Source organism: Homalodisca vitripennis, chromosome 1 (assembly GCF_021130785.1).
Source record: "Homalodisca vitripennis isolate AUS2020 chromosome 1, UT_GWSS_2.1, whole genome shotgun sequence".
NCBI lineage: Eukaryota > Metazoa > Arthropoda > Insecta > Hemiptera > Cicadellidae > Homalodisca > Homalodisca vitripennis.
Genome location: NC_060207.1, coordinates 48,864,495 through 48,887,616, shown reverse-complemented (window position 1 = coordinate 48,887,616; position 23,122 = coordinate 48,864,495). Strand labels below are relative to the sequence as shown.

General features: G+C 33.6%; 1 protein-coding gene across 6 annotated transcripts in view; it reads right to left on the bottom strand.

Annotated features, from left to right (window-relative positions):
* LOC124361122 (serine/threonine-protein kinase WNK1-like) overlaps positions 1 to 23,122 on the bottom strand; it is a 163,606-nt gene that overhangs the window by 116,349 nt on the left and 24,135 nt on the right. For all 6 annotated transcript variants that reach the window (XM_046815158.1, XM_046815177.1, XM_046815183.1 and 3 more), the window contains exons 5-11: positions 20,040 to 20,142; positions 19,612 to 19,784; positions 19,303 to 19,523; positions 16,405 to 16,562; positions 15,283 to 15,371; positions 13,623 to 13,851; positions 1,498 to 1,639 (exon numbers count right to left, since the gene is read on the bottom strand). In XM_046815158.1, coding sequence (XP_046671114.1) covers positions 1,498 to 1,639; positions 13,623 to 13,851; positions 15,283 to 15,371; positions 16,405 to 16,562; positions 19,303 to 19,523; positions 19,612 to 19,784; positions 20,040 to 20,142 — 1,115 coding nt within the window. The remainder of the gene's footprint in view (positions 1 to 1,497; positions 1,640 to 13,622; positions 13,852 to 15,282; positions 15,372 to 16,404; positions 16,563 to 19,302; positions 19,524 to 19,611; positions 19,785 to 20,039; positions 20,143 to 23,122) is intronic.

The window sequence follows — 23,122 nt, the reverse complement described above, 5'->3', positions numbered from 1 at the left end:
ATCTTTCTTCCATTATTAGTTCTCTTAACTCTCTACTTTTCTCCCAATTGGCTTCACACTCTTTTACTGCACACTCAAGATCAAATTTAGAAAAATCGTAGGTGACCAATTTAGGTTTTTCTTTCAGTCTCTCATAATTGATTTCACAATAGAATAGCTTGTGGCCCGTTATTGTCATAACTCTTTGCCCTATGGTCTCTAATATCAGAGTAATTGATCACACCGCCTCCTGAAGCATCGTCATCATCGAGCCATGGAATTTTAACTTGGATGTCATGATATCAATCATAAGTTAACCAATCAAAGTTTTACTAGCTGCAATAGTATCTCCTTTTCCAGTTTTATTTATATCCATCCTTCTTAAACAATATATTTGCACAACTGATCATCGAAATGTGTTACTAATCCAGGAATAAAAATAGGAAGTGGATAAATTAAAAGTTACATACTTATTAATATTACAAACCCTTAATAATGTATACTACGTATTAGATGTAAATATTCTAATTATTGATATGTAAAATTAAAAGCCCATTTACACATTTCTAATATCTGATAAGTTTTCATTGGCTATTTAAAATACAGAATGTTTTGAAAAAAAAAAGATTACCCAAGGAACATGAAAAATAAAAAATCTAACTTTTCCAGAAATTATATTTTGCTGAAATAGAAATGACGTTAATGCAGGTGAACAGAAATATCAGATGCTTTCTTTTATCAACAACTTGACTTTTTTATAAGGTCTCATTAATTTGGAATTCATATAAAAATCTTAGAATTTTGTTATACTTTCTATATTATTGTTAAACAACATTATTATATTACCAAGAACAATCAGCAGGCTTCAACAATCGAATCTACAAAAATTCGTTGAATCACTAATTATTGGCTGATTGCTAAAACTTTTTTATGACTTACTTTGTGTATGTAAAGGAAGGCGTAGGTAGATCTTTACTCTATGGCTTATACAGATAACCAAATTAACAAAATTGTTGCTTTGTAAATAATATTTTGATAGCAGCTCGTATTTTCATAAATTATTCATGTCTGTATGAACTGTAATGATTCTAAAGAGTTTAATGAAAATGTTTTGAAAGGAAGTGGTAGTCAACAAAATGAATGTTAATTATCCACTATAGCCATACAATCAGAGATATAAATTATTGAATGATCATTCTCCTACTACTTCCTACTGGGTTGATATAATGAACTTACTCATTAAAAACTTTACAAAAGTTTACATCTAAAAATGACATATTTAAATTTGTCCTTATGTCTTTAAAATTACGGTCTTTAACGTGTTAAATAAAAGTGACCTAAATGAAGAAAGTTTTTAAACTAGGGATTGTACTATCATTAGGATAGACTAATAAATAGAAACAAGAAATTAATAATTATCTCAATTAGGTTACTAAGGATTCACCTGTATTAAGTATACTTTAAATATTACAAGCTGAGCAAGTATTATAATACAATAGTATAAGTGTTGTAAATTACCTCCCATTGTATCATCAAATACAGATGGTGTCTTAGTATGGCTCTTCCTATCCTCCCTGTCCCGCACCAAGGCTGATATCTGAGCTACAAGCATCTTAGCCACTTGCGGAGCGTCTTCACTCAGTATCAGTCCAGACTTGGCCTACAACATAACAAAATACATGTAGTGTCTTAGTATGGCTCTTTCCATCCTCCCTGTCCTGCACCAAGGCTGATATCCGAGCTACAAGAATCTTAGCCACTTGCGGAGCGTCTTCACTCAGTATCAGTCTAGACTTGGCCTACAACATAACAAATACAGATGGTGTCTTAGTATGGCTCTTCCTATCCTCCGATACAGGCCGATGTCGTTAGTACCAATTTTTAGTAAAATATTTGAGACTTGTATAAAATGGTAACTAAATTCATTTTTTGTAAATAATAATCTATTTTGTAAAGAACAGTTTGGGTTCATACAAAACCGAAGTACAATAAAAGCAGTTGAAAATATTGTAGATACAATTTTAGCGAATTTTGAAAGAGGGGTGTTATCATCTGCAACATTAATCAACTTGACCAAAGCATTTGACTGCATAGATCATGAGTTATTACTATCCAAACTCTATAGATATGGTATTAGAAGCAAAGAACTGCAATTAATGATGTCCTATCTAAAAAATAGAAAGCAGATAGTTGTGCAAAATAAAGATAGATCCGAACTAAAACCTATTGAAATTGGAGTCCCACAAGGTTCTGTCCTGGGCCCTTTTTTGTTTGTTGTTGCTGTAAATGATTTCTCGTTTAATGTATCATGCTCCTCAGTATTATATGCAGATGAGAAATTTTAGATTAATAGAAATTTTAAAAAATATTGGTATTAAAGATTTTACATTAAACTGGTTTGCTTCTTATATTTCAAATAGACCACAGTATGTTGACTTGCAGTTTGTAACCAAATTAAATCAAATCACTCATGCAAAATCTTCTTTAAAAATATCAAGGCATGGAGTGCCACAGGGTTCCATTCTGGGGCCAATTCTTTTCTTACTTTATATGTTGGGTTTGCCAAATGTTCTGACAAAAGATCAGAGCAAGCTGTGTCTATATGCAGATGACTCTAATTTAATAGTTGCTGGTAAAAGTTTGAATGAAATAGAAATTGCAGGTAAAACGGAACTCATGTGTATTAATAATTATTTTTGCAGTAAAAATTTATTACTAAACTTTAATAAAACAAATATGATCTCTTTCTGCACAAAACAAAATAGAAAAAAACTTATGCCAAACATAACAATAGACAATATACAAATTTCTCAATTAACTAACACTAAATTTTTAGGATTACTTCTAGACGAGAACTTAACTTGGAACGAACATATTTTGGCTTTGCAAAAAAAGATTTCTTCCGGATTGTTTGCTCTTAAAACCATGTCAAAATATTGCTCAACTGAAATTTTGAAAACCATTTATTATGCCCACATACATTCTCATATAAACTTTGGTGTTGTGTTGTACGGGGCCACTAGTAATTCAAATCTGTTAAGCATTCTTCAACTTCAAAAAAAAGCAATTAGGATAATCATGAACTTAAAGGATGGGGAATCTGTGAAAGAGTATTTTTCAAAATTAGGAATTTTAACTATTTACGGAATGTATATACTGGAAACTGTTATGATGGTTAGATCAAATTTTGACAAATTACCCCGATTGGGGTCAAATCACAACTACTTTACTAGAAATAGAAATCAATTGGCAGTACATAAACATGCATTGGAATTTCATTATAAAAAACCTAGCTCGGCAGGTATTAAATTTATAAGCCAAGTCCCTAGGAATTTATTTAACATAGAAAATGATTTATTGTTTAAAAAACATTTTAAAAGATTTTTGACAGATAAGGCTTTGTATTCATTTGGAGAATATATGGACACATAGGATATAATCAAATAAAACATGTAAGATGATGCCATTCCTTATTTGTATAAATTCAAATGTAATTGTACAAATAATATGAATAAAGTTAATTTGAATTTGAATGACACCACACTCTTGAATTTCAGTGAAAATTATGAGAATCTTATTATGGAAGAAAACTATGCGGTAAAATTGGCTATGGAATGGTTTGAGACAAACTACTTAGTAGTAAATGATCAAAAGACTGAGAAAATATTGTTTACTTTAAATAGGAATTATGAAGTTAGTAAACCTGTAAAACTATTAGGGATATACCTTGACAGCAAATTAAGTTGGGAACATCACATAGATCAATTGTGTAAAACATTATCTAGAGTAGTCTATCTCTTGAGTAAATTGAAACATTGTATAGCTACGGATATGCTACTAGCCTCCTATTATGCATTGTTCCATTCACACTTAAGTTATCGTATGGTTATGGCTACAAGCATCTTAGCCACTTGCGGAGCGTCTTCACTCAGTATCAGTCCAGACTTGGCCTACAACATAACAAAATACATGTAGTGTCTTAGTATGGTTCTTCCTATCCTCCCTGTCCTGCACCAAGGCTGATATCTGAGCTAAAAGCATCTTAGCTACTTGTGGTGCGTCTTCACTCAGTATCAGTCCAGACTTGGCCTACAACATAACAAATACATGTGGTGTCTTAGTATGGCTCTTCCTATCCTTCCTGTCCCGTACCAAGGCTGATATCTGAGCTACAAACAAATATATGGCACAATGTGAAGACGAACTTGCTATGGATAATAACTGTCCAAAATTAAAAACTGACATATAACTTGTTTTGAATATTCATATTATATAAGTAAAATTATGGTTGGAGAAAAAGTACCTATAGGATCTGTAGGTACAAGTAGCATTTGAATTAAACCCTTACTAAAAAAATATAATCAATCTAAAAATTTTAAAAAGAATCAATATTATTTCGAATATATTGGAAGAAATCTGTGACTACCTTACTCAAGAGGATCTATAATACCGACCACACTCAGCCATGAATCGCTATTTGACATTTTGCTTCTACTGATTACTAGATTAGCGTAGATGATGTGCTAAATCTTCTTGTCTCAAAAGTACCAAAAACACCAATTTTCTACCACTTACAAAAAACTCACAAACCATCAAGACCACCTCCTGGCATATCTATCGTTGCAAGCATAAGTTCCCCTACTGAGCAAATCTCAGCATTCAAAGATGACAACCTCCAACCCCTGGTAAGAAATCTTCCATCCTACATCAAAGACACCGGACAATTTCTATCAAGACCCAAGGATATTCACCAGTCACTTCCTGATGAGACGATTATTGTAACGATATATGTAGAATCGCTTTACACCAACATTCCAAATCAAGGTGGTCTGGAAGCTGCCAGACATTTTCTTGAAACAAGACCTAATAATACGAAACCTCCAACAAACTTTCTAACCTAACTCATTCAGATCATTTTAACAATGAACGTCAAATTTATGGATCAGAATTATCTCCAAATTAAAGGAACAGCTAGGTGAACTCTCCAAGGTGAAAATGTCATTATTCTTAAAAATTTCTTCTGAATTTTAAAAATTTTATCTATATCTGTTGAAAACCCCCAGAACTCAATTTCGTACTGAAGGATGGAATAAAAATAAGCATAATATATGATTAAACGTGTTTTTAAATCTATGTTATGTCTCAAAATAAGCATTTGGAAGCATGCAGAGTTTAACCTTCTTAACCCTTAGCACTCCGACGTCCGAAATATCGGACATCGTTGTTTTGGCAAAAACCTCGGATGTCCGACATTTCGGACGTTTGCTGTTTAGGCCAAAACCTCGGACGTCCGAAATGTCGGACGTTTGGTAAATCCTTTATACTGGCTTTATAAATTATCCAAATGCGGTAAATTTGCGATATACGCAAGCTGGGTAGTTGTTGGATGTAAAAACGTAGTAAACCTTTATACTCTATGGCGGTGATTTTGCAGTTTTACATTGTGTTTTAGATGTTTGTCAACTTCACCTTTTTTTGTCAGCTGATATGATCCCAACTTCAACAGCTGATCTCTTCATTGTTTTGTTTAGTCTGATCTCTTCATTGTTTTTGTTTAGTCTGATAAGTTATTTCAGTCAATAAGGTTATGTTAACGATCTGAGTGATATTTTTGTCCGTAACATATCAGATTCGGAATCATCTGACGATGCAAAAGTGAAAGTGAGGGAGGTATTACGATACTTTGGGATTTTACCGACCACACTCAGACATGAATCGTTATTTGACATTTTGCTTCTACTGATTACTAGATTAGCGTAGAGAACATATTTCGTCAATATAAAACAGGAAATTGCCTTATCGCAAACCCCTCCCCATCCTCAGACAGACGTCAAAGTCGAGCGGTCTAGTAGATAACGTGATTGCAGAGTCTCGCCGCCCGTTCAGCTGGTGCGCCGCTTTGTTGTACTTCCGTGTTTTTTACCCCTACATTTTTCCAAAACACAAAAATATATCAAACAAAAAACTAAACTCTAAAACTCTAAACTGAATCGCTATTTGACATTTTGCTTCTACTGATTACTAGATTAGCGTAGATGATGTGCTAAATCTTCTTGTCTCAAAAGTACCAAAAAAACACAAATTTTTCTAACACTTACAAAAAACTCACAAACCATCAAGACCACCTCCTGGCATATCTATCGTTGCAAGCATAAGTTCCCCTACTGAGCAAAATCCTCAGCATTCAAAGATGACAACCTCCAACCCCTGGTAAGAAATCTTCCATCCTACATCAAAGACACCGGACAATTTCTATCAAGACCCAAGAATATATTCACCAGTCACTTCCTGATGAGACGATTTATTGTAACGATATATGTAGAATCGCTTTACACCAACATTCCAAATCAAGGTGGTCTGGAAGCTGCCAGACATTTTCTTGAAACAAGACCTAATAATACGAAACCTCCAACAAACTTTCTAACCTAACTCATTCAGATCATTTTAACAATGAACGTCAAATTTATGGATCAGAATTATCTCCAAATTAAAGGAACAGCTAGGTGAACTCTCCAAGGTGAAAATGTCATTATTCTTAAAAATTTCTTCTGAATTTTAAAAAATTTTATCTATATCTGTTGAAAACCCCCAGAACTCAATTTCGTACTGAAGGATGGAATAAAAATATGCATAATATATGATTAAACGTGGTTTTTTTTTTAAATCTATGTTATGTCTCAAAATAAGCATTTGGAAGCATGCAGAGTTTAACCTTCTTAACCCTTAGCACTCCGACGTCCGAAATATCGGACATCGTTGTTTTGGCCAAAACCTCGGATGTCCGACATTTCGGACGTTTGCTGTTTAGGCCAAAACCTCGGACGGTCCGAAATGTCGGACGTTTGGTAAATCCTTTATACTGGCTTTATAAAATTATCCAAATGCGGTAAATTTGCGATATACGCAAGCTGGGTAGTTGTTGGATGTAAAAACGTAGTAAACCTTTATACTCTATGGCGGTGATTTTGCAGTTTTACATTGTGTTTTAGATGTTTGTCAACTTCACCTTTTTTTGTCAGCTGATATGATCCCAACTTCAACAGCTGATCTCTTCATTGTTTTGTTTAGTCTGATCTCTTCATTGTTTTGTTTAGTCTGATAAGTTATTTCAGTCAATAAGGTTATGTTGACGATCTGAGTGATATTTTTGTCAGTAACATATCAGATTCGGAATCATCTGACGATGCCAAAAGTGAAAGTGAGGGAGGGTATTACGATACTTTGGGATTTTTTACCGACCACACTCAGACATGAATCGTTATTTGACATTTTGCTTCTACTGATTACTAGATTAGCGTAGAATAATATTTCGTCAATATAAAACAGGAATTGCCTTATCGCAAACCCCTCCCCATCCTCAGACAGACGTCAAAGTCGAGCGGTCTAGTAGATAACGTGATTGCAGAGTCTCGCCGCCCGTTCAGCTGGTGCGCCGCTTTGTTGTACTTCCGTGTTTTACCCCTACATTTTTCCAAACACAAAAATATCAAACAAAAACTAAACTCTAAACTCTAAACTGAATCGCTATTTGACATTTTGCTTCTACTGATTCTTACTAGATTAGCGTAGATGATGTGCTAAATCTTCTTGTCTCAAAAGTACCAAAAAACACCAATTTTCTACCACTTACAAAAAACTCACAACCATCAAGACCACCTCCTGGCATATCTATCGTTGCAAGCATAAAGTTCCCCTACTGAGCAAATCTCAGCATTCAAAGATGACAACCTCCAACCCCTGGTAAGAAATCTTCCATCCTACATCAAAGACACCGGACAATTTCTATCAAGACCCAAGGATATTCACCAGTCACTTCCTGATGAGACGATTATTGTAACGATATATGTAGAATCGCTTTACACCAACATTCCAAATCAAGGTGGTCTGGAAGCTGCCAGACATTTTCTTGAAACAAGACCTAATAATACGAAACCTCCAACAAAACTTTCTAACCTAACTCATTCAGATCATTTTAACAATGAACGTCAAATTTTATGGATCAGAATTATCTCCAAATTAAAGGAACAGCTAGGTGAACTCTCCAAGGTGAAAATGTCATTATTCTTAAAAATTTCTTCTGAATTTTAAAAATTTTATCTATATCTGTTGAAAACCCCCAGAAACTCAATTTCGTACTGAAGGATGGAATAAAAATAAGCATAATATATGATTAAACGTGTTTTAAATCTATGTTATGTCTCAAAATAAGCATTTGGAAGCATGCAGAGTTTAACCTTCTTAACCCTTAGCACTCCGACGTCCGAAATATCGGACATCGTTGTTTTGGCCAAAACCTCGGATGTCCGACATTTCGGACGTTTGCTGTTTAGGGCCAAAAACCTCGGACGTCCGAAATTGTCGGACGTTTGGTAAATCCTTTATACTGGCTTTATAAATTATCCAAATGCGGTAAATTTGCGATATACGCAAGCTGGGTAGTTGTTGGATGTAAAAAACATAGTAAACCTTTATACTCTATGGCGGTGATTTTGCAGTTTTACATTGTGTTTTAGATGTTTGTCAACTTCACCTTTTTTTGTCAGCTGATATGATCCCAACTTCAACAGCTGATCTCTTCATTGTTTTGTTTAGTCTGATCTCTTCATTGTTTTGTTTAGTCTGATAAGTTATTTCAGTCAATAAGGTTATGTTGACGATCTGAGTGATATTTTTGTCCGTAACATATCAGATTCGGAATCATCTGACGATGCCAAAAGTGAAAGTGAGGGAGGTATTACGATACTTTGGGATTTTACCGACCACACTCAGACATGAATCGTTATTTGACATTTTGCTTCTACTGATTACTAGATTAGCGTAGAACAATATTTCGTCAATATAAAACAGGAATTGCCTTATCGCAAACCCCTCCCCATCCTCAGACAGACGTCAAAGTCGAGCGGTCTAGTAGATAACGTGATTGCAGAGTCTCGCCGCCCGTTCAGCTGGTGCGCCGCTTTGTTGTACTTCCGTGTTTTACCCCTACATTTTTCCAAACACAAAAATATCAAACAAAAACTAAACTCTTTATTGAAAAAACACACCAGACTTGTTTTTATTCTTGATCACACTCCGCCACCCAAAATGCGAGTGCCTCCAGCTATCAGCGCGCTGATGTCAACAAAAGAAAAACATCCCTCAAGATAGTACCTATCAGTAAAATATCAAATTCTAGAGGGGCTGATCAGAAATATAAATTGAATTCTAATGGAAAGGCAATTATGTACCGTGCAAAAAACTTAAATAATCATGTGATGCTGCGCGGCCTGCCGTAATCGGGATTCTCGAGAAAGATAAGATAACAGCGACAACAATACCGATCACAATACCTGGAAATGCTTGTTGATTGATGGAATGTTAGTTCTGTTACTCAACTACATCGTTTTATAACGTTCTAAGTTCATTGAAAAAGGTTACAGAATCTGACCCCATTGATAATCGTTGTAAGTTTGTAATTTTGTAATTAAAGACTTGTGTTTTCGTTCTATCATGTTTGTTTCTATAAATTTATATTTTTGTGTTCTTCATACAGGTGTGGTCGGTATAATCCCAAAGTACCGGTATTACGGGCATAAAAAGGTATAAAAAAGTAAATATTAAATCATTTGACAAATAACTCACTATTTGGGGAAATTGTCGGAAATTACAAAACTGCCTACGTTTTTACAAATAGGTACGTTTATGAAATTTTATGTGCATGTTTACAATTATGTAAGGAACCTAGAAATAATAATAGTTTATATAATGTCAATGCAATTTTTTTCAGTTATAACAGCTAAAAGTTAACTTTTGTAAACATTTACAACCTTTACAAAATGTAAACCTTTACAAAATTGATAAAAAGGGCTCCGAGGTTTTCACCAGTACTTGTTCAATAGAGGCCCGAGTTTTTGGTAGTGCTGACCAAAAATTTTACTCTCGAGTGCAAAGGGTTAAAGTAGTTTCAATGCACTTAGTCCAATTCAAATGCAAATCCAGTTCTAGCCCCAAAAATGTTGTGTTTCTACTAATAGAAAATCTCTGACGTTCAAATTCTAAATCACTAAAATGATGATTTCTTGATTGAGGAGTACAAAATTTTACCAATTTAGTTTTTTCTTAGTTTAGTTTGAGTCCATTTGCTTCAAGCCATTCCTTTAATTCAGTTATGGTTTGCAGGGAGATCATTTATGTACAAAAGAAACAAAAGAGGTCCCATATAATTGAACCTTGTGGAACCCTAACTTTTAATTGCTTCCACTGTGATTTAGATTTAACATATTTTCTACAGATGACTGTCCTTTGATAACGATTTGATAGATATGATTTGATCCAAGGTATTAAATTCTTAGACAATTTATAAGCATTCAAATTTTTAATAAGTATATCATGATTAACGCAGCCAAACACCTTGGACAGGTCACAACACACCCAAAAATTGTTCAGAAGCTAAAATATTATTTTTTGATAAAAATGCTGATATTTGATTTAAAGCTGATTTTTCAAAACTTTTAGATAACGATGGCAGAACTGAAACCAGTCTATAATTATCAGGATTTACTCTCTCTCCCTTTTTATGAAGAGATTTGACTTCTGTAAACTTTAAATAATTTGGAAAAGAGGCATTTTGAAAAGATTGGTTTATAATAATAGCTAAAGGTTTTGCTATAAAACCTGAAACTTTTTACATCACATTTACTGGAACTCCATCCCAAACTGCGGATTTTTTATTTTGTAAAGATTTAATTACTTTGAGTACGTCATTGTCAGTAATGTTTTCAAAACCAAACTCTGAATACTCGTGGTTTACATTTAAGCCTTCCACAAGTTTCAGAGCCTTATGAGCACAAGGATACAGTCCATTTTTATTAGAAATATCTATGAATTTTTTATTGAAAAATTTTGCAGTGTCTAGAGTGTTATTTAAACATCTATCAGCTACCACTATGTCAGAAAATTCTGCTTAAACTTTTTTACAACCCAGTTCAGATTTAACAATACTCCATGCCGCCTTACTTTTATCATCTGAATTGGCTATGAATTTATTGTTTGTAAGTTTTTTTGCTACATTGCAGATCTTTTTAAAAGTTCTTTTGTATTCTTTTACATAGTTCATAAAATTTTCATCATTGGAATGCTCCACCAGCCTACTTAACTCTCTTTTTTATACTAGATACTTTAATGCCCTTTGTTATCCATGATTTGTTTTTTCAAGAATTTTTGTTACTATGAAATTTTAAGTGATATGTTTCTTCAAATGCATTTATGAAAGAACCAAAGAAATTTAAATTGTTTGCTTCAAAATTATTTTCAGTAGACACATCCCATTTGATTTCTTTAATAATTCAATCCACCTAAATTGTTTATTCAAAGTTAAGTCATCAGACATTTATGAAAAGTGCTCTGTGGTCTGAGAGACCAAGTTCTAAATTCATTAACAGAGTTGCAATCTGGGGCTTAAATTTTAATGTTAAGATATTATCAAAACAAGTCTGTGAATTTTTTGTAACTCTTGTACGCATAGAAAAATTAGTCTGAAAACCATATTGTCCTAATAAGGAAAGAAAGTCCAATTTGTGTTGAGTATTGCGACATGGAAAACCAGATAGGGATGGTGTGCTATAAGTTTGAGACAATGCAGGAGAGTGTAAGGGAGTTGTATTGTTTCCATAGATTTCTAAAACATCCAGCCCAGATAAATCCGGCGGTGATGAGTGGACGGTAGGTGCAGATTCATGTTCTTCGTAGTGGCTGGCCAGTAGTCCTCGAAGTTTTTCAAGAACTCTGAATGAGGAAGACCATCTCTCAACTATCTCTTAGAACCCTGGTCATAAGACAGCACGTAGACAGTAGCATTTGTTTCTCGTTGAAACTCCACAACTTTCTCAATAAAATGTCCGGGTTGGATTAGATCTCTTATGCAGCCCATGGGAGAACATATTAGGGTCTTGAGTTCTCTTATCTTGAAGTATTCGAAAAGCTGTGTAAAAGCACTGTTATAATCTTCTTCGGTTGGTTTCCCAAAGTAGTCTTTCTTGGTAACTAACCTATACACTGACGCACCATTTCCCACCATCTGCAATGTCAGTTTGGTATTCTTATAGTCTGTATTTTGACATTTGCTTGTTTTGGCATACTTCAATGAGTTTCCCACTAATGGAATTTGTAATGGGGGTAGCAATGAATGCAATTCCGTTTATCTGATTCATCCAATTCTTGCTGTAATTTCTTTATTTCATTTTGGAGGAGTTCAATTGCTGTTAAAAGATTTGCATTTTCTATCTGTGATTCCTTCAATTGCATCTTTACAATTTGAGTGTGAAAGTCTTCGCTAATTGATGTTTTGCTATTGTCATTATTTATATTAAATTCTGAGGTATGATTTTTTTTTCTCAATCAGGGACATTTCCGATGAAATGTTTTTCAGGTTCCCTTCCGTAGGTGCAACTACGGCTGCATCCTTTGTGCTGGATGATGTGTTTAGGCTGCTCTTATATTTGGGTAGTGTAGATTCAGTTTAAATAGAGACGGATGATACAGGTGTCAAGTCATTTGGTAGTAGACCACTTATAGAGCTCCTTGTACTGTTGGGAGTTTTTGTTTGTTTAACTAAAAGACTCGTAGTTTTATTTTGCAGTTTGTTGTTTTCCCATTTCTTTCAAAGCCAAACTGTACATATCTTTATGTTTTGTGGTAACATTTTCCAAAGTGTATTTGGGTTTATTTACAATGTAAGAACGCAAATCATTTTTACTCAGTTTGGCAGTTTCATTAGTACCAAAAAACTTAACCTCAAATTTAGTGACATGTTTGTAGCTTTCATTATCAACATTTATTACTTTTCCAGGTCAATAAGGGTATCCTTTCACCTTCCCAAAGACAAGATCATTCACCAGTGTCACTAAAATAACTTATGCCAAAGCTGGTAAATTGGATTGTACCTCCAACAATGCAATTTACCAGCTAACCTGTAGGTTTTGCCCCAAGGACTACATTGGGAAAACCTCGAATTCTCTGTGGGTAAGAATGACCCGGTCACTGTTTTTCAGTAAATCATAAAGACGAAAAAAGCCAGTAGTCTTATACGCTATTCACCATAACAAAGGCTTTGAGGATTGCTATGAACTCAAAGTTAAACCTTGAGAAAATATTTCTCGAAATGATTTGAATCTAAAGATCATGTCTGCACATCAATTCATATTAAAATCTAAACAACAATATAGACTTAACATTCGCTAAATTACTATTTTCTACTTTAATCCTTATGTTTTTAGCTAGTAATAAAAATCATACTATAATTGTATTTATTATATTACTTTTATTTTAAAATTAACAACTTATCCAAATTTGTCAGAAGGTGTAAACTTTGATTAAATTTTAGTAAGCTTGTTACAGGTGTTTCTCAATTTGTTTATTTATTTTTATACAGTGTTATTATGTACTTGAAAAAGTTTGAATAAAACAAAATATTATTGTACAGATAATAATTGTAGTTATCTTTAAAACTCTATGAATGAGTATATAATATACTGACTTTCTAAAATAATTAATAATATTTATAATTATAAATAATTCTAATAGTTTTAGTCTAAAATATGTATATTGAGCAGCCAGGACTTGGGCTGCATGTTATGAAACATTTATTTAAAAGAACTGAAACAAACCATTTCTGATGAGACCTCATCAGCATTATCAGTGGCCATATCAAAATCAAATTGAATTGCTTCATTTTCCTTGTGTTTATTGCTACGCTTTTTTGGGTCGATAACTCGCAGCCGGAATTCAACTTTTGTAGTCTCTGATACAACAGCTTCGTCCCTGGACACCATCTCCAGCCTCAGGCCCACGTCTTCAGCAAAGAACTCGTGAGCTAACAACTCCTTTATGCCGGGCCTGAAAATACCACAAGAGTTGTATCTAAAAATCAAAACAATATATTTCTTAAAAAATATATCAGTACATTACCTTGAATTTTGTAAACTTAAAAAACTTTTAGAGTTTTATTCCACTACCAATGAAACCATAGTTATTCAGTCTTTAATACGAGATCCTTGTCAATTATGACTATCTAATTAATTATAACATTAACAATATAATAGTAAACTATTCTTTTTGAGTGCTCTGTTTTGTTTACGTTTGACAATAACACAGGCCCTTCTCAGTTAGAATCACTGTAATACGCTTCTGCCACTAATGGACTGAAATCTGCTCTGTTGCAGAACACTTTTGCATTTTGATCATTATAAGAACTCTATTTGAACAAAACTGTTACTTATTTAAAAAAATTGTAAACATTATTAAATTCTCTTTAGTGGTGGTCTTAAACAAATTATTAAGCTTATTCACCATCATGCAAATACCGACTTGGACCTACCACCATTTTAGTAGTAAAAATAAATAATTGTGAAAATAACATAGTGATATAATTTCAGTAAAAAAAATTAAAATAGTTCCAATAATTTTGTAAGATATTGCACACAAGCTGAGGAAAATTGTGATGAAAACTACTAAATCATTGTCAATGAAGAGATCAATAAATTGTTTTGTATTTACTTCTAGATAGCATCCCTAAGTATATAAACATTCAATGAATGAGAACAATACTGTCAATCGATATTTTCATTAACTGTTTCAAAAAGAACCATATGGTAGCTGCACAAAGCAGAGAGCACTGACAAAAGTAAATGGTGGTGATAGTACCTTTGTGCCAGGCTCTCCAAGAAAGGGTTAAATAAATGCCAAAGATGGAATTATTTTGCAAACAATTATTTGGTACATGTATGTGCCTTACTCTGTAAAAAAGCCATAGAAATGTTATGTTGAAAAATGTTAAATTATGTTTACAGCTTAAAATTAATACAGTTTGACACTTTTGCCATTACAAGAAAAATAATATATGTTACACATTATTTTTTTAATAACTGAATATCAATCAAATCTCGCCCCAAAGTAAAGCTGTAAAAGGGATAAAGTCAACTGATAAGATTTTCTGTCTACATTGTTATAAAAGAGACAAAAACATGTCCAATTCTCCTCCATACTTGGATTTGTAAATAAAATCCTTGTGAAGAGACTTTTTGAGAAGCAAGCAAGGTACAAGTAAGATGGATGTATGTCTTTATATTTTTCACTAAATCTTAGCTGTAAGCTACACTATCAAATCAAATTTAATATAATTTATCTGATAAAATATTATTTATTTACAGTACTTGAACTGGTAACAAATATTCTGTAATTTTAGCAACAACTATATTAATTATTTTTCAATATCGACCAATTTAATTTCTAATCAAAAGTAATCCTACAAAATTAAAATTGTCATACCTTTCCTCCCGTTTCAGTCTTATACATCTCTCAATGATATCTCTAACTTCTGGATTCTCTACTTTATCAAAACTTGCTGGCTTTACACCCTGAAACAATGAACATTATGATAACAGAAGTAATCATTTATTTCAGTCTAAAATAGAAATCTAGTTATAATGATCTCCTATGGTTTCTGGAAATCAGGACATCAGAGTTCATTGAAGCAAAATTTAATGTTTATGAAAAAAATGTACATTTTTAAGTGGTTTCTTAATATAAAGTAGAAAGTGCAGAATTTTTAAAGAACAGTATAAAAGTAATTATATAATAAATCAATTTACATTGTAAATTGAAATATTTAAAACAAACCACAGTTTAAAAGTTTATGGCACATAATCTATGAATACGTCAGCATACACTACGTAAAATCCAAGTTTTTATTGGAAATACATTACTATTATAAAAAACCTATACAAAAGAGTATCAAAGGATCCACATAACGTAATAAGTCTTTCCAACCAAGTCAAAAAGTAACTTCATCATTGTGTTACTGTGTTTCATAATAAAAATGTAACATGACTCAACAGTGTGTGTTAACAAAGTTGTTTAGTCTGCAATTTACTCATTATCATCATGGTTACCCATAAGGCCAATTTAAAATGTTGGAATTTTATTTTTACCTTTCATTTAACCTTTTAACCCTAAAATCAATAGAAATCTTCTTTAAATCTTCTAAAAAGTGGAACACTGGTTTCTCCAGTGCGGATGAGATGTGTTATTTGTGCTTTTGACTTTTGTGCAGTGACAAGTCCTGGGTTCATTGTCTTCAGTCTTAACTTCAAGCAGTTAGGGTATAAGTCACGTATGATGCATTTTTTCAAGTGGCAGTCGATTGCTGCATGTTGTAGATTTTAAGTACATGTTTATGTATTAAGTTTTTTACACCTGAGTAAGAGGTAGACTTCAATCCTCAAAACATTTTATAAACTTTTTAACATATAAAAATGGCAAATACCCAAAATCCTACATCCTTTCAAACCAGCCATCACCAATAACAAAATGTAAACAAAAATCCTAGGTGATTTCAGATACCTGGTTAAAACGTTAACTCCATAAAAAAACATTAATGTAGATACTTACACTAATAACTTTTTTATAAATCTGAGCAGGACCAATACATTCCGAGTACGGATACTCTGATGTAGCCATCTCCAACATGCACATTCCGAAGGCGTAGACATCAACACACTCGTCATAGTGCTCCTCGTACATTTCTGGGGCCATGAACTCTGGAGTGCCTGCAATAATTGTGTCACTTTTAAACACTGATTGACTCAAATGCTAATTGCTGATAATTTTAAGCTGATAAGATTATCATTTCAGTTTACTCCAAAAACATAATTTGAACTGGTTAATAAAGAATTTGAAATATTTAAGATACTATTGCAAAAGTGACCTTTAAAATAGTATTAATAGTAAATATTAGATTTAATGTTATATGTCTATACAATCGAGAAATTGTCACCTGACACTTACAAGGTTAACACCCCTAACTATAACCAGTTGTCACATAACCATTTGGAAGTCAAATTATGTTTCTAATCTAGAGAGAATTGTCTATAAACTCTATAAAACGTAACATTGTACTCAAAGGGTTAACATCCTCTAATATAACCAGTTATTGTCACATAAGTATTAGAGAAACTTCAGACTGTTTTTCGTTAAGTATTATTGGCTTCTCTGCTGAAAAAACAATGTGATCAATCAATGTACAGAACAATATTTTTGCTATAAAGTCTGGAGAGCTTGTAGCATTCTTGCTAAGAAAATTTCCATCCCAGCTTAAAATCCGTATGTAACCAAGAGCAACTTTTTATAGCAATTGTGTCAATAACCAATTGTAACAAACAGCTCATATTTGTCAATGTAAGGCATGCTGAGTTAATGTAATGTAGGAGGGTTTTTCAATAAGTCCTTAACCCTTTGCACTCGAGATTAAAATTTTTAATCACTACCAAAACCTCGGGCCTCTATTCAACAAGTACTGGCGAAAACCTCGGAGCCCTTTTTATCAATTTTGTAAAGGTTTTGTTAAAAAGTTGTAACTTTTTTATTTTAGCAGTTAGAGTTATAATTTTGGTTTTGTTTTATTTGTAATAAAATTCTATATTGTAAAAATATATATTTGTAATTACATTATTTTTAATACCTTTTTTCACTTATAAAAAAAAAATTCTTTTGCAAAATTTTTTACAAAAGTTAACTTTGAGCTGTTATAACTGAAAAAAATTGCATTGACATTATATAAACTACTATTACTTCCAGGTTCCTTACATAATTGTAAACATTCACAGAAAATTTCATAAACTTACCTCTATAAACAAAAATGTTGTAGGCAGTTTTGTAATTTCCGACAATTTCCCCAAATAGTGAGTTACTTGTCAAATGATTGAATATTTACTTTTTTATACCTTTTTATGCCCGTAATACCGGTACTTTGGGATTATACCGACCGCATCAGCATGAAGAACACAAAAATATAAATTTATAGAAACAAACCTGATAGAACGAAAAAAACTATTCTTTAATTACAAAATTACAACGATTATCAATGGTGTCAGATTCCGTTATATGCCCCCAACGTTTAAACCTTTTTCAATGAACTTAGAGCGTTATAAAACGATGTAGTTGAGTAACAGAACTAACATTCCATCAATCAACAAGCATTTCCAGGTATTGTGATCGGTATTTTTGTCGCTGTTATCTTATCTTTCTCGAGAATCCCGATTACGGCAGATCGCGCGCGGGACTCTGCAATCACGTTATCTACTAGACCGCTCGACTTTGACCTCTGAGGTTGGGGAGGGGTTTGCGATAAGACAATTCCTGTTTTATATTGAAGAAATATTGTTCTACGCTAATCTAGTAATCAGTAGAAGCAAAATGTCAAATATCGATTCATGTCTGGGTGTGGTCGGTATAATCCCAAAGTACCATAATACCTCCCTCACTTCCACTTTTGGCATCGTCAGATGATTCCGAATCTGATATGTTACTGACAAAAATATCACTCAGATCGTCAACATAACCTTATTGACTGAAATAACTTATCAGACTAAACAAAACAATGAAGAGATCAGCTGTTGAAGTTGGGATCAAATCAGCTGACGAAAATGGTGAAGTTGACAAACCTCTACAACTCAATGTAAAACTGCAAAATCACCGCTATAGAGTATAAAGGTTTACTACGTTTTTACATCCAACAACTATCCAGATTGCGTATATCGCAAATTTACCGCATTTGGATAATTTATAAAGCCAGTATAAAGGATTTACCAAATGTCCGACATTTCGGACGTCCGAGGTTTTGGCCAAAACAACGTTGTCCGATATTTCGGACGTCGGAGTGCAAAGGGTTAAAAAAAGATAGAAAAACTAGTTTTTTTCAGCATACTTTTTTATTTCTCAACATAATCTCCTTTCAACTCTATAGATTTTTGCAATCCTTCTTCCAAATTTTTAACCTGTCCATGAAATACTTTTTCAGAAGTTCAAAATAAGCATTTGTTCATTTACATTTGTTATTAAAAATCACCACTCGAAACTCACGTTTCTCCATTATTACAAACAAACAAAAGTTCTTCACTTCAATCGTCAATAGTAACAAAACTATACGATGGACTGAGCTGAAATTTTGACACCTAGTCAATAATACTGCTTACGAACAAAAAGTTTTTCCATCCTACAAGTCCCATGTCTAGCATTTTCTAACGATTTAGTGAATGACCCTTTTATTTATATTTTTCAACTGAACAAGGATTTAACCAAGTGATATTTTTGAGTGTTTTAATGGTTTATTCTGTTATCAACACATTGGTTAGCCTATTGTTTTGCCAATTTAGGAAATTCATGAGAAAAATTACTATAGTCAAACAGTATTTTGGCTGAAATGTCCATATATACTTAATACTATTAATACATTTTACTGACACTTTTTATGATTTTTACATACCAGTTATATAAAACTGTAATACAAACCTATAACAGATTTGGCAAAAGATCTATTCTTCAAGGTGGCTAGACCCAGATCTCCAATTTTCACACTACCGGTGGTTCCAGTGATGAAAATATTGTCGCACTTTAGGTCCCGATGTATGATGGGAGGTGAACGAGAATGTAGGAACTGCAGACCCTTGAGGATCTGGCGACACCATGACTTTAGCACTTTAGGGTTTATCTTCTTAAACCTCCGCAAGTAACTGTCACCAACAAACACTTTATTAGTCAGATCCAAAAAATAGCATATGAAAATCTAAGGTGAAATAATGCATTTATTGCTAAACTTACGTCTTAAGTGTCCCTGAAGTCATAAGCTCTGTCACAAGAACTATGTACTTTCGTTTCGTTAATGTCACCTCCCAGTAATCATAGAACCTGACGATGTTTGGATGTTGTAGCCCTTTCAACATCTCCGCTTCCTCTCTGAACCGTAAACGCTCATTTTTGTTGAGTTTCTTTTCCTGTAAAATCATTAATTGATGTTAGAACACTTTTTTAGAAGCAGTGGCAAATTAGGAAATCTTTTTACAACATGCTCATTTCCTCAAACGATTCTAATATTATTTACTGATACAAAAAAGAATTTAAGAATTGTTCAGCTATAACAAAATATAATTTCTCATATATCCTTAGTTTATCCAGTAGATTATTTTTAAATTCTTTAGAAATCACATTTTAACTCGTACACTTCTGAAACATTGTTAATAACTGCTTACCTGCAACTCACACCATGCCACAGCAACCCCTGTCTGTGTATCAAGGCCACGGTAAACTGTTTTAAAACTCCCTCGTCCAATCTCTTCTTCAAATTTAAGGAACCTTAAAAACAGACCAAAATCAGACCAGTTTCAAGTGAGGGCGGAGTTAAATATCTCCTCCTTACTCCTCTCACGTACTTCTGTTAACTTGAGTAAGGGTGATGATGGGCTAACAGAAATAGTGAACAAATACTAAAGGAAATGTTTTAGGTTGGAAGTAATCTTTTTAAATCTTCTATTGAAACATGTTTTTACTTATAATATTATTCTCAGAAAATAAAAAGACTTTAACCTTTGAGTGCAACAGCGTCACTAATTTTGACAGTACAAAAAGTGCATAAAGTGCCAGCATTGCTATTTTGACGTTTTGTATTTTGATAATATTTTATATACTACAAGGTTATTTCAGTTAAATAACCGGCTAGCTGTATTAAATAGGCTCCAAGCTATTGATAAATGCGAGTTTTACATTGCTTTCCTTACTCTTTGATCTGTTACACATGTATTGTTAGTTGGTACTATCCAGAGGCCACTATTTTTGGTCTAGTTTTCCTTATCAGGAACAAAAATAAATTACAGTATTTAAAAGAACAGACTTAATGGAACCTAATTTGAAATTTCCAAGTCATTACTACAATAAACGAATACAAAAACTAAAAGAACAACAATTAATTATTGAAAAGTGACAGGTGATTCGTGTGTCTAGGCCTAATTGAAGGGTCGCTCATCTAGGCCTATTTGGAGGCGATTTGGCGACAGGAAGTATGGAAGTATGACCAAGTATTTTTTGATTAATTATGAAACAAGGAAAGTACTAGGAACATTTAATGAAGTTTATTTTAGTCCCAGATAAGGAAAACTCATCCAAAAATAGTAGGCTCTGCAAGTAGCTATGGGATGATTTTGTCTTAGTCATATTAAGTAGTGGACAAATATCGTGTTGTGTAATGGCCATTCTTGTTGTTTATGTGCTGGTAACCAAGTATTTGAGTAAATACAAACTAAAATAGTAACTCTGACAAATGAAGTACAATTTATAAAATGTTGGTACTAAGCAGCATTTTGTTTAGAAATATAATGCTATGTTTGTTTTTACTGTAGAATCATATATTACACATGAATTTTATTTAGAATTATATGGCCTTTATTACGTTACAACTGTAAAAATATGTAAAAAGATGTATATAGCAAAATATAAACAAATGTTGTAATTTTGTATGCTAAAACTCAATGAAAATAATTGCATGCTGCTCTCCATTTCATTTCTAAGAATGTATTTTTTTCAACCATGAAAATCAAATAAATGGCTTTTTTGTAATCATGATTTTCCTAAATGTTTGTGATTTGAAGTAATGTTAACTTCGGTTGAGTAACCTTACATTATTTTTTGACAGTAAAAAATGTTATAATATACGTGATTTGTTCAGATTTTAATGGCCTTTCACATGGATTAACCCATTGCGGATCGTATTGTTTTGGTGTGCGGGCACCAGCGGGCACGAATTAATTTACGGTCAGCAGCCGCAGGAACAGCAATGGTACACCACATCGTATCGCTTGCTGTTGTATACTAGAAAATTCAGCTGTGAAGGTATTCTTTCAGATCGAACATGGGCCTGCTGGGGTATCCGTGATGTAGGAACGATAGATAACATGCGAGCAAGGTTCCGGGGTGGCAGGAATAATGTCTGAATCATAGTCTAAATAATGCGGCTCGGGTGAATCGATTACAACATCCGGGCCATTGTCTAGACTTAACCCGCCAACATGTACGTCTGCGTTGTTTAGTTCTTTTTTTTTTTTTTTTTTTTTTTTTTTTTTTTCTTCCTTGGGGCGGCCTACTGCCATGCACTTAAGCCTCAAGGGCCTTTTGCGCACCCCGAAAACACCATGAGGACTACCAGTCTACAACTTCAGCAGTTCAACAAACCGCCGAAAACAACCTATCAAGTCCTCCTGGGAAAACTCGCCACCCCTGTTCAAGCTACCAAAGATGGCATACCGCTCTCTTGCTATTGCTGGGCAATCAAAGAGCAGGTGCTCAGCAGTCTCCTCCTGCTCATTACACCTTCCACAGAGCGGATCCTCCTGAAGGATACCAACTCTGTGTAGATGCTTCTTCAGGTGACCATGCCCCGTAATGAGACCAATGACCTTGGAAGACATTGACCTGTTTAATGAGAGAAGGTCCGAGGCCACCTTGGAGGAAGGTGACTGTAATACCATTCTACTCACTCTCAAACCCGGATGCAACCTCCACCTTCTCCCATGCTCCGCGCGCGAATCCATTTCGAGACAACCCTAGAGGATTCACACCTTGGAACACCGCAGAATGGTTTGAGGGCCCGTCATAATTGTTGCTGAGCCCTGGTTGGCCAGGGCATCAGCTCTTTCGTTCCCAGAAATCCCCTTATGACCAGGAACCCAACAAACGGTTACATTGTTGATTCTGGTGTTTAGTTCTTACAACTATGCCACTTAGGTGTATTTATGACTTTGTCAATGCATTTTGTAAAATGACAATAAACATTATTCTATTCTGTGTCACTAACCTCAAAAGAATTATAATAACAACTGAGGAAAACGCCCAATCCGAAGCGCTAAAAAGCAGAGCGTAAACGAATGATTTTTCAACTTGTACATACAACTGCGATCTGTAGGATATTTATAAAACTTTTGAAAACTCTAAACGTAGACCGTTGTTAAACACTCTTAGTTGACAAGTGAAGACGATCGCCCGATCTATCAGACATTAATAGAACTATTTGGAGGAAAACTTAAAAACAGACCCTTTTGCGACCTGAGCTCGTCATCGTGCCATTAGGTCCGGCCGCTGCGTGACGAGCCCAGCTCGTCAGTGATCCGCAATGGGTAAAAAAAAAAAAATCTTAAAAATACTGTATACACTGAAATTAGGTTCAAGCTTCACTTTTATTAAAAATTAAAAATAATTTTTATAAAGTAAATTTTGTTTGTAATGATATGTCTCATATTCTTCATTTAATTAGATAAAAAAAGAGACAAATAGAGACAAATTTTGT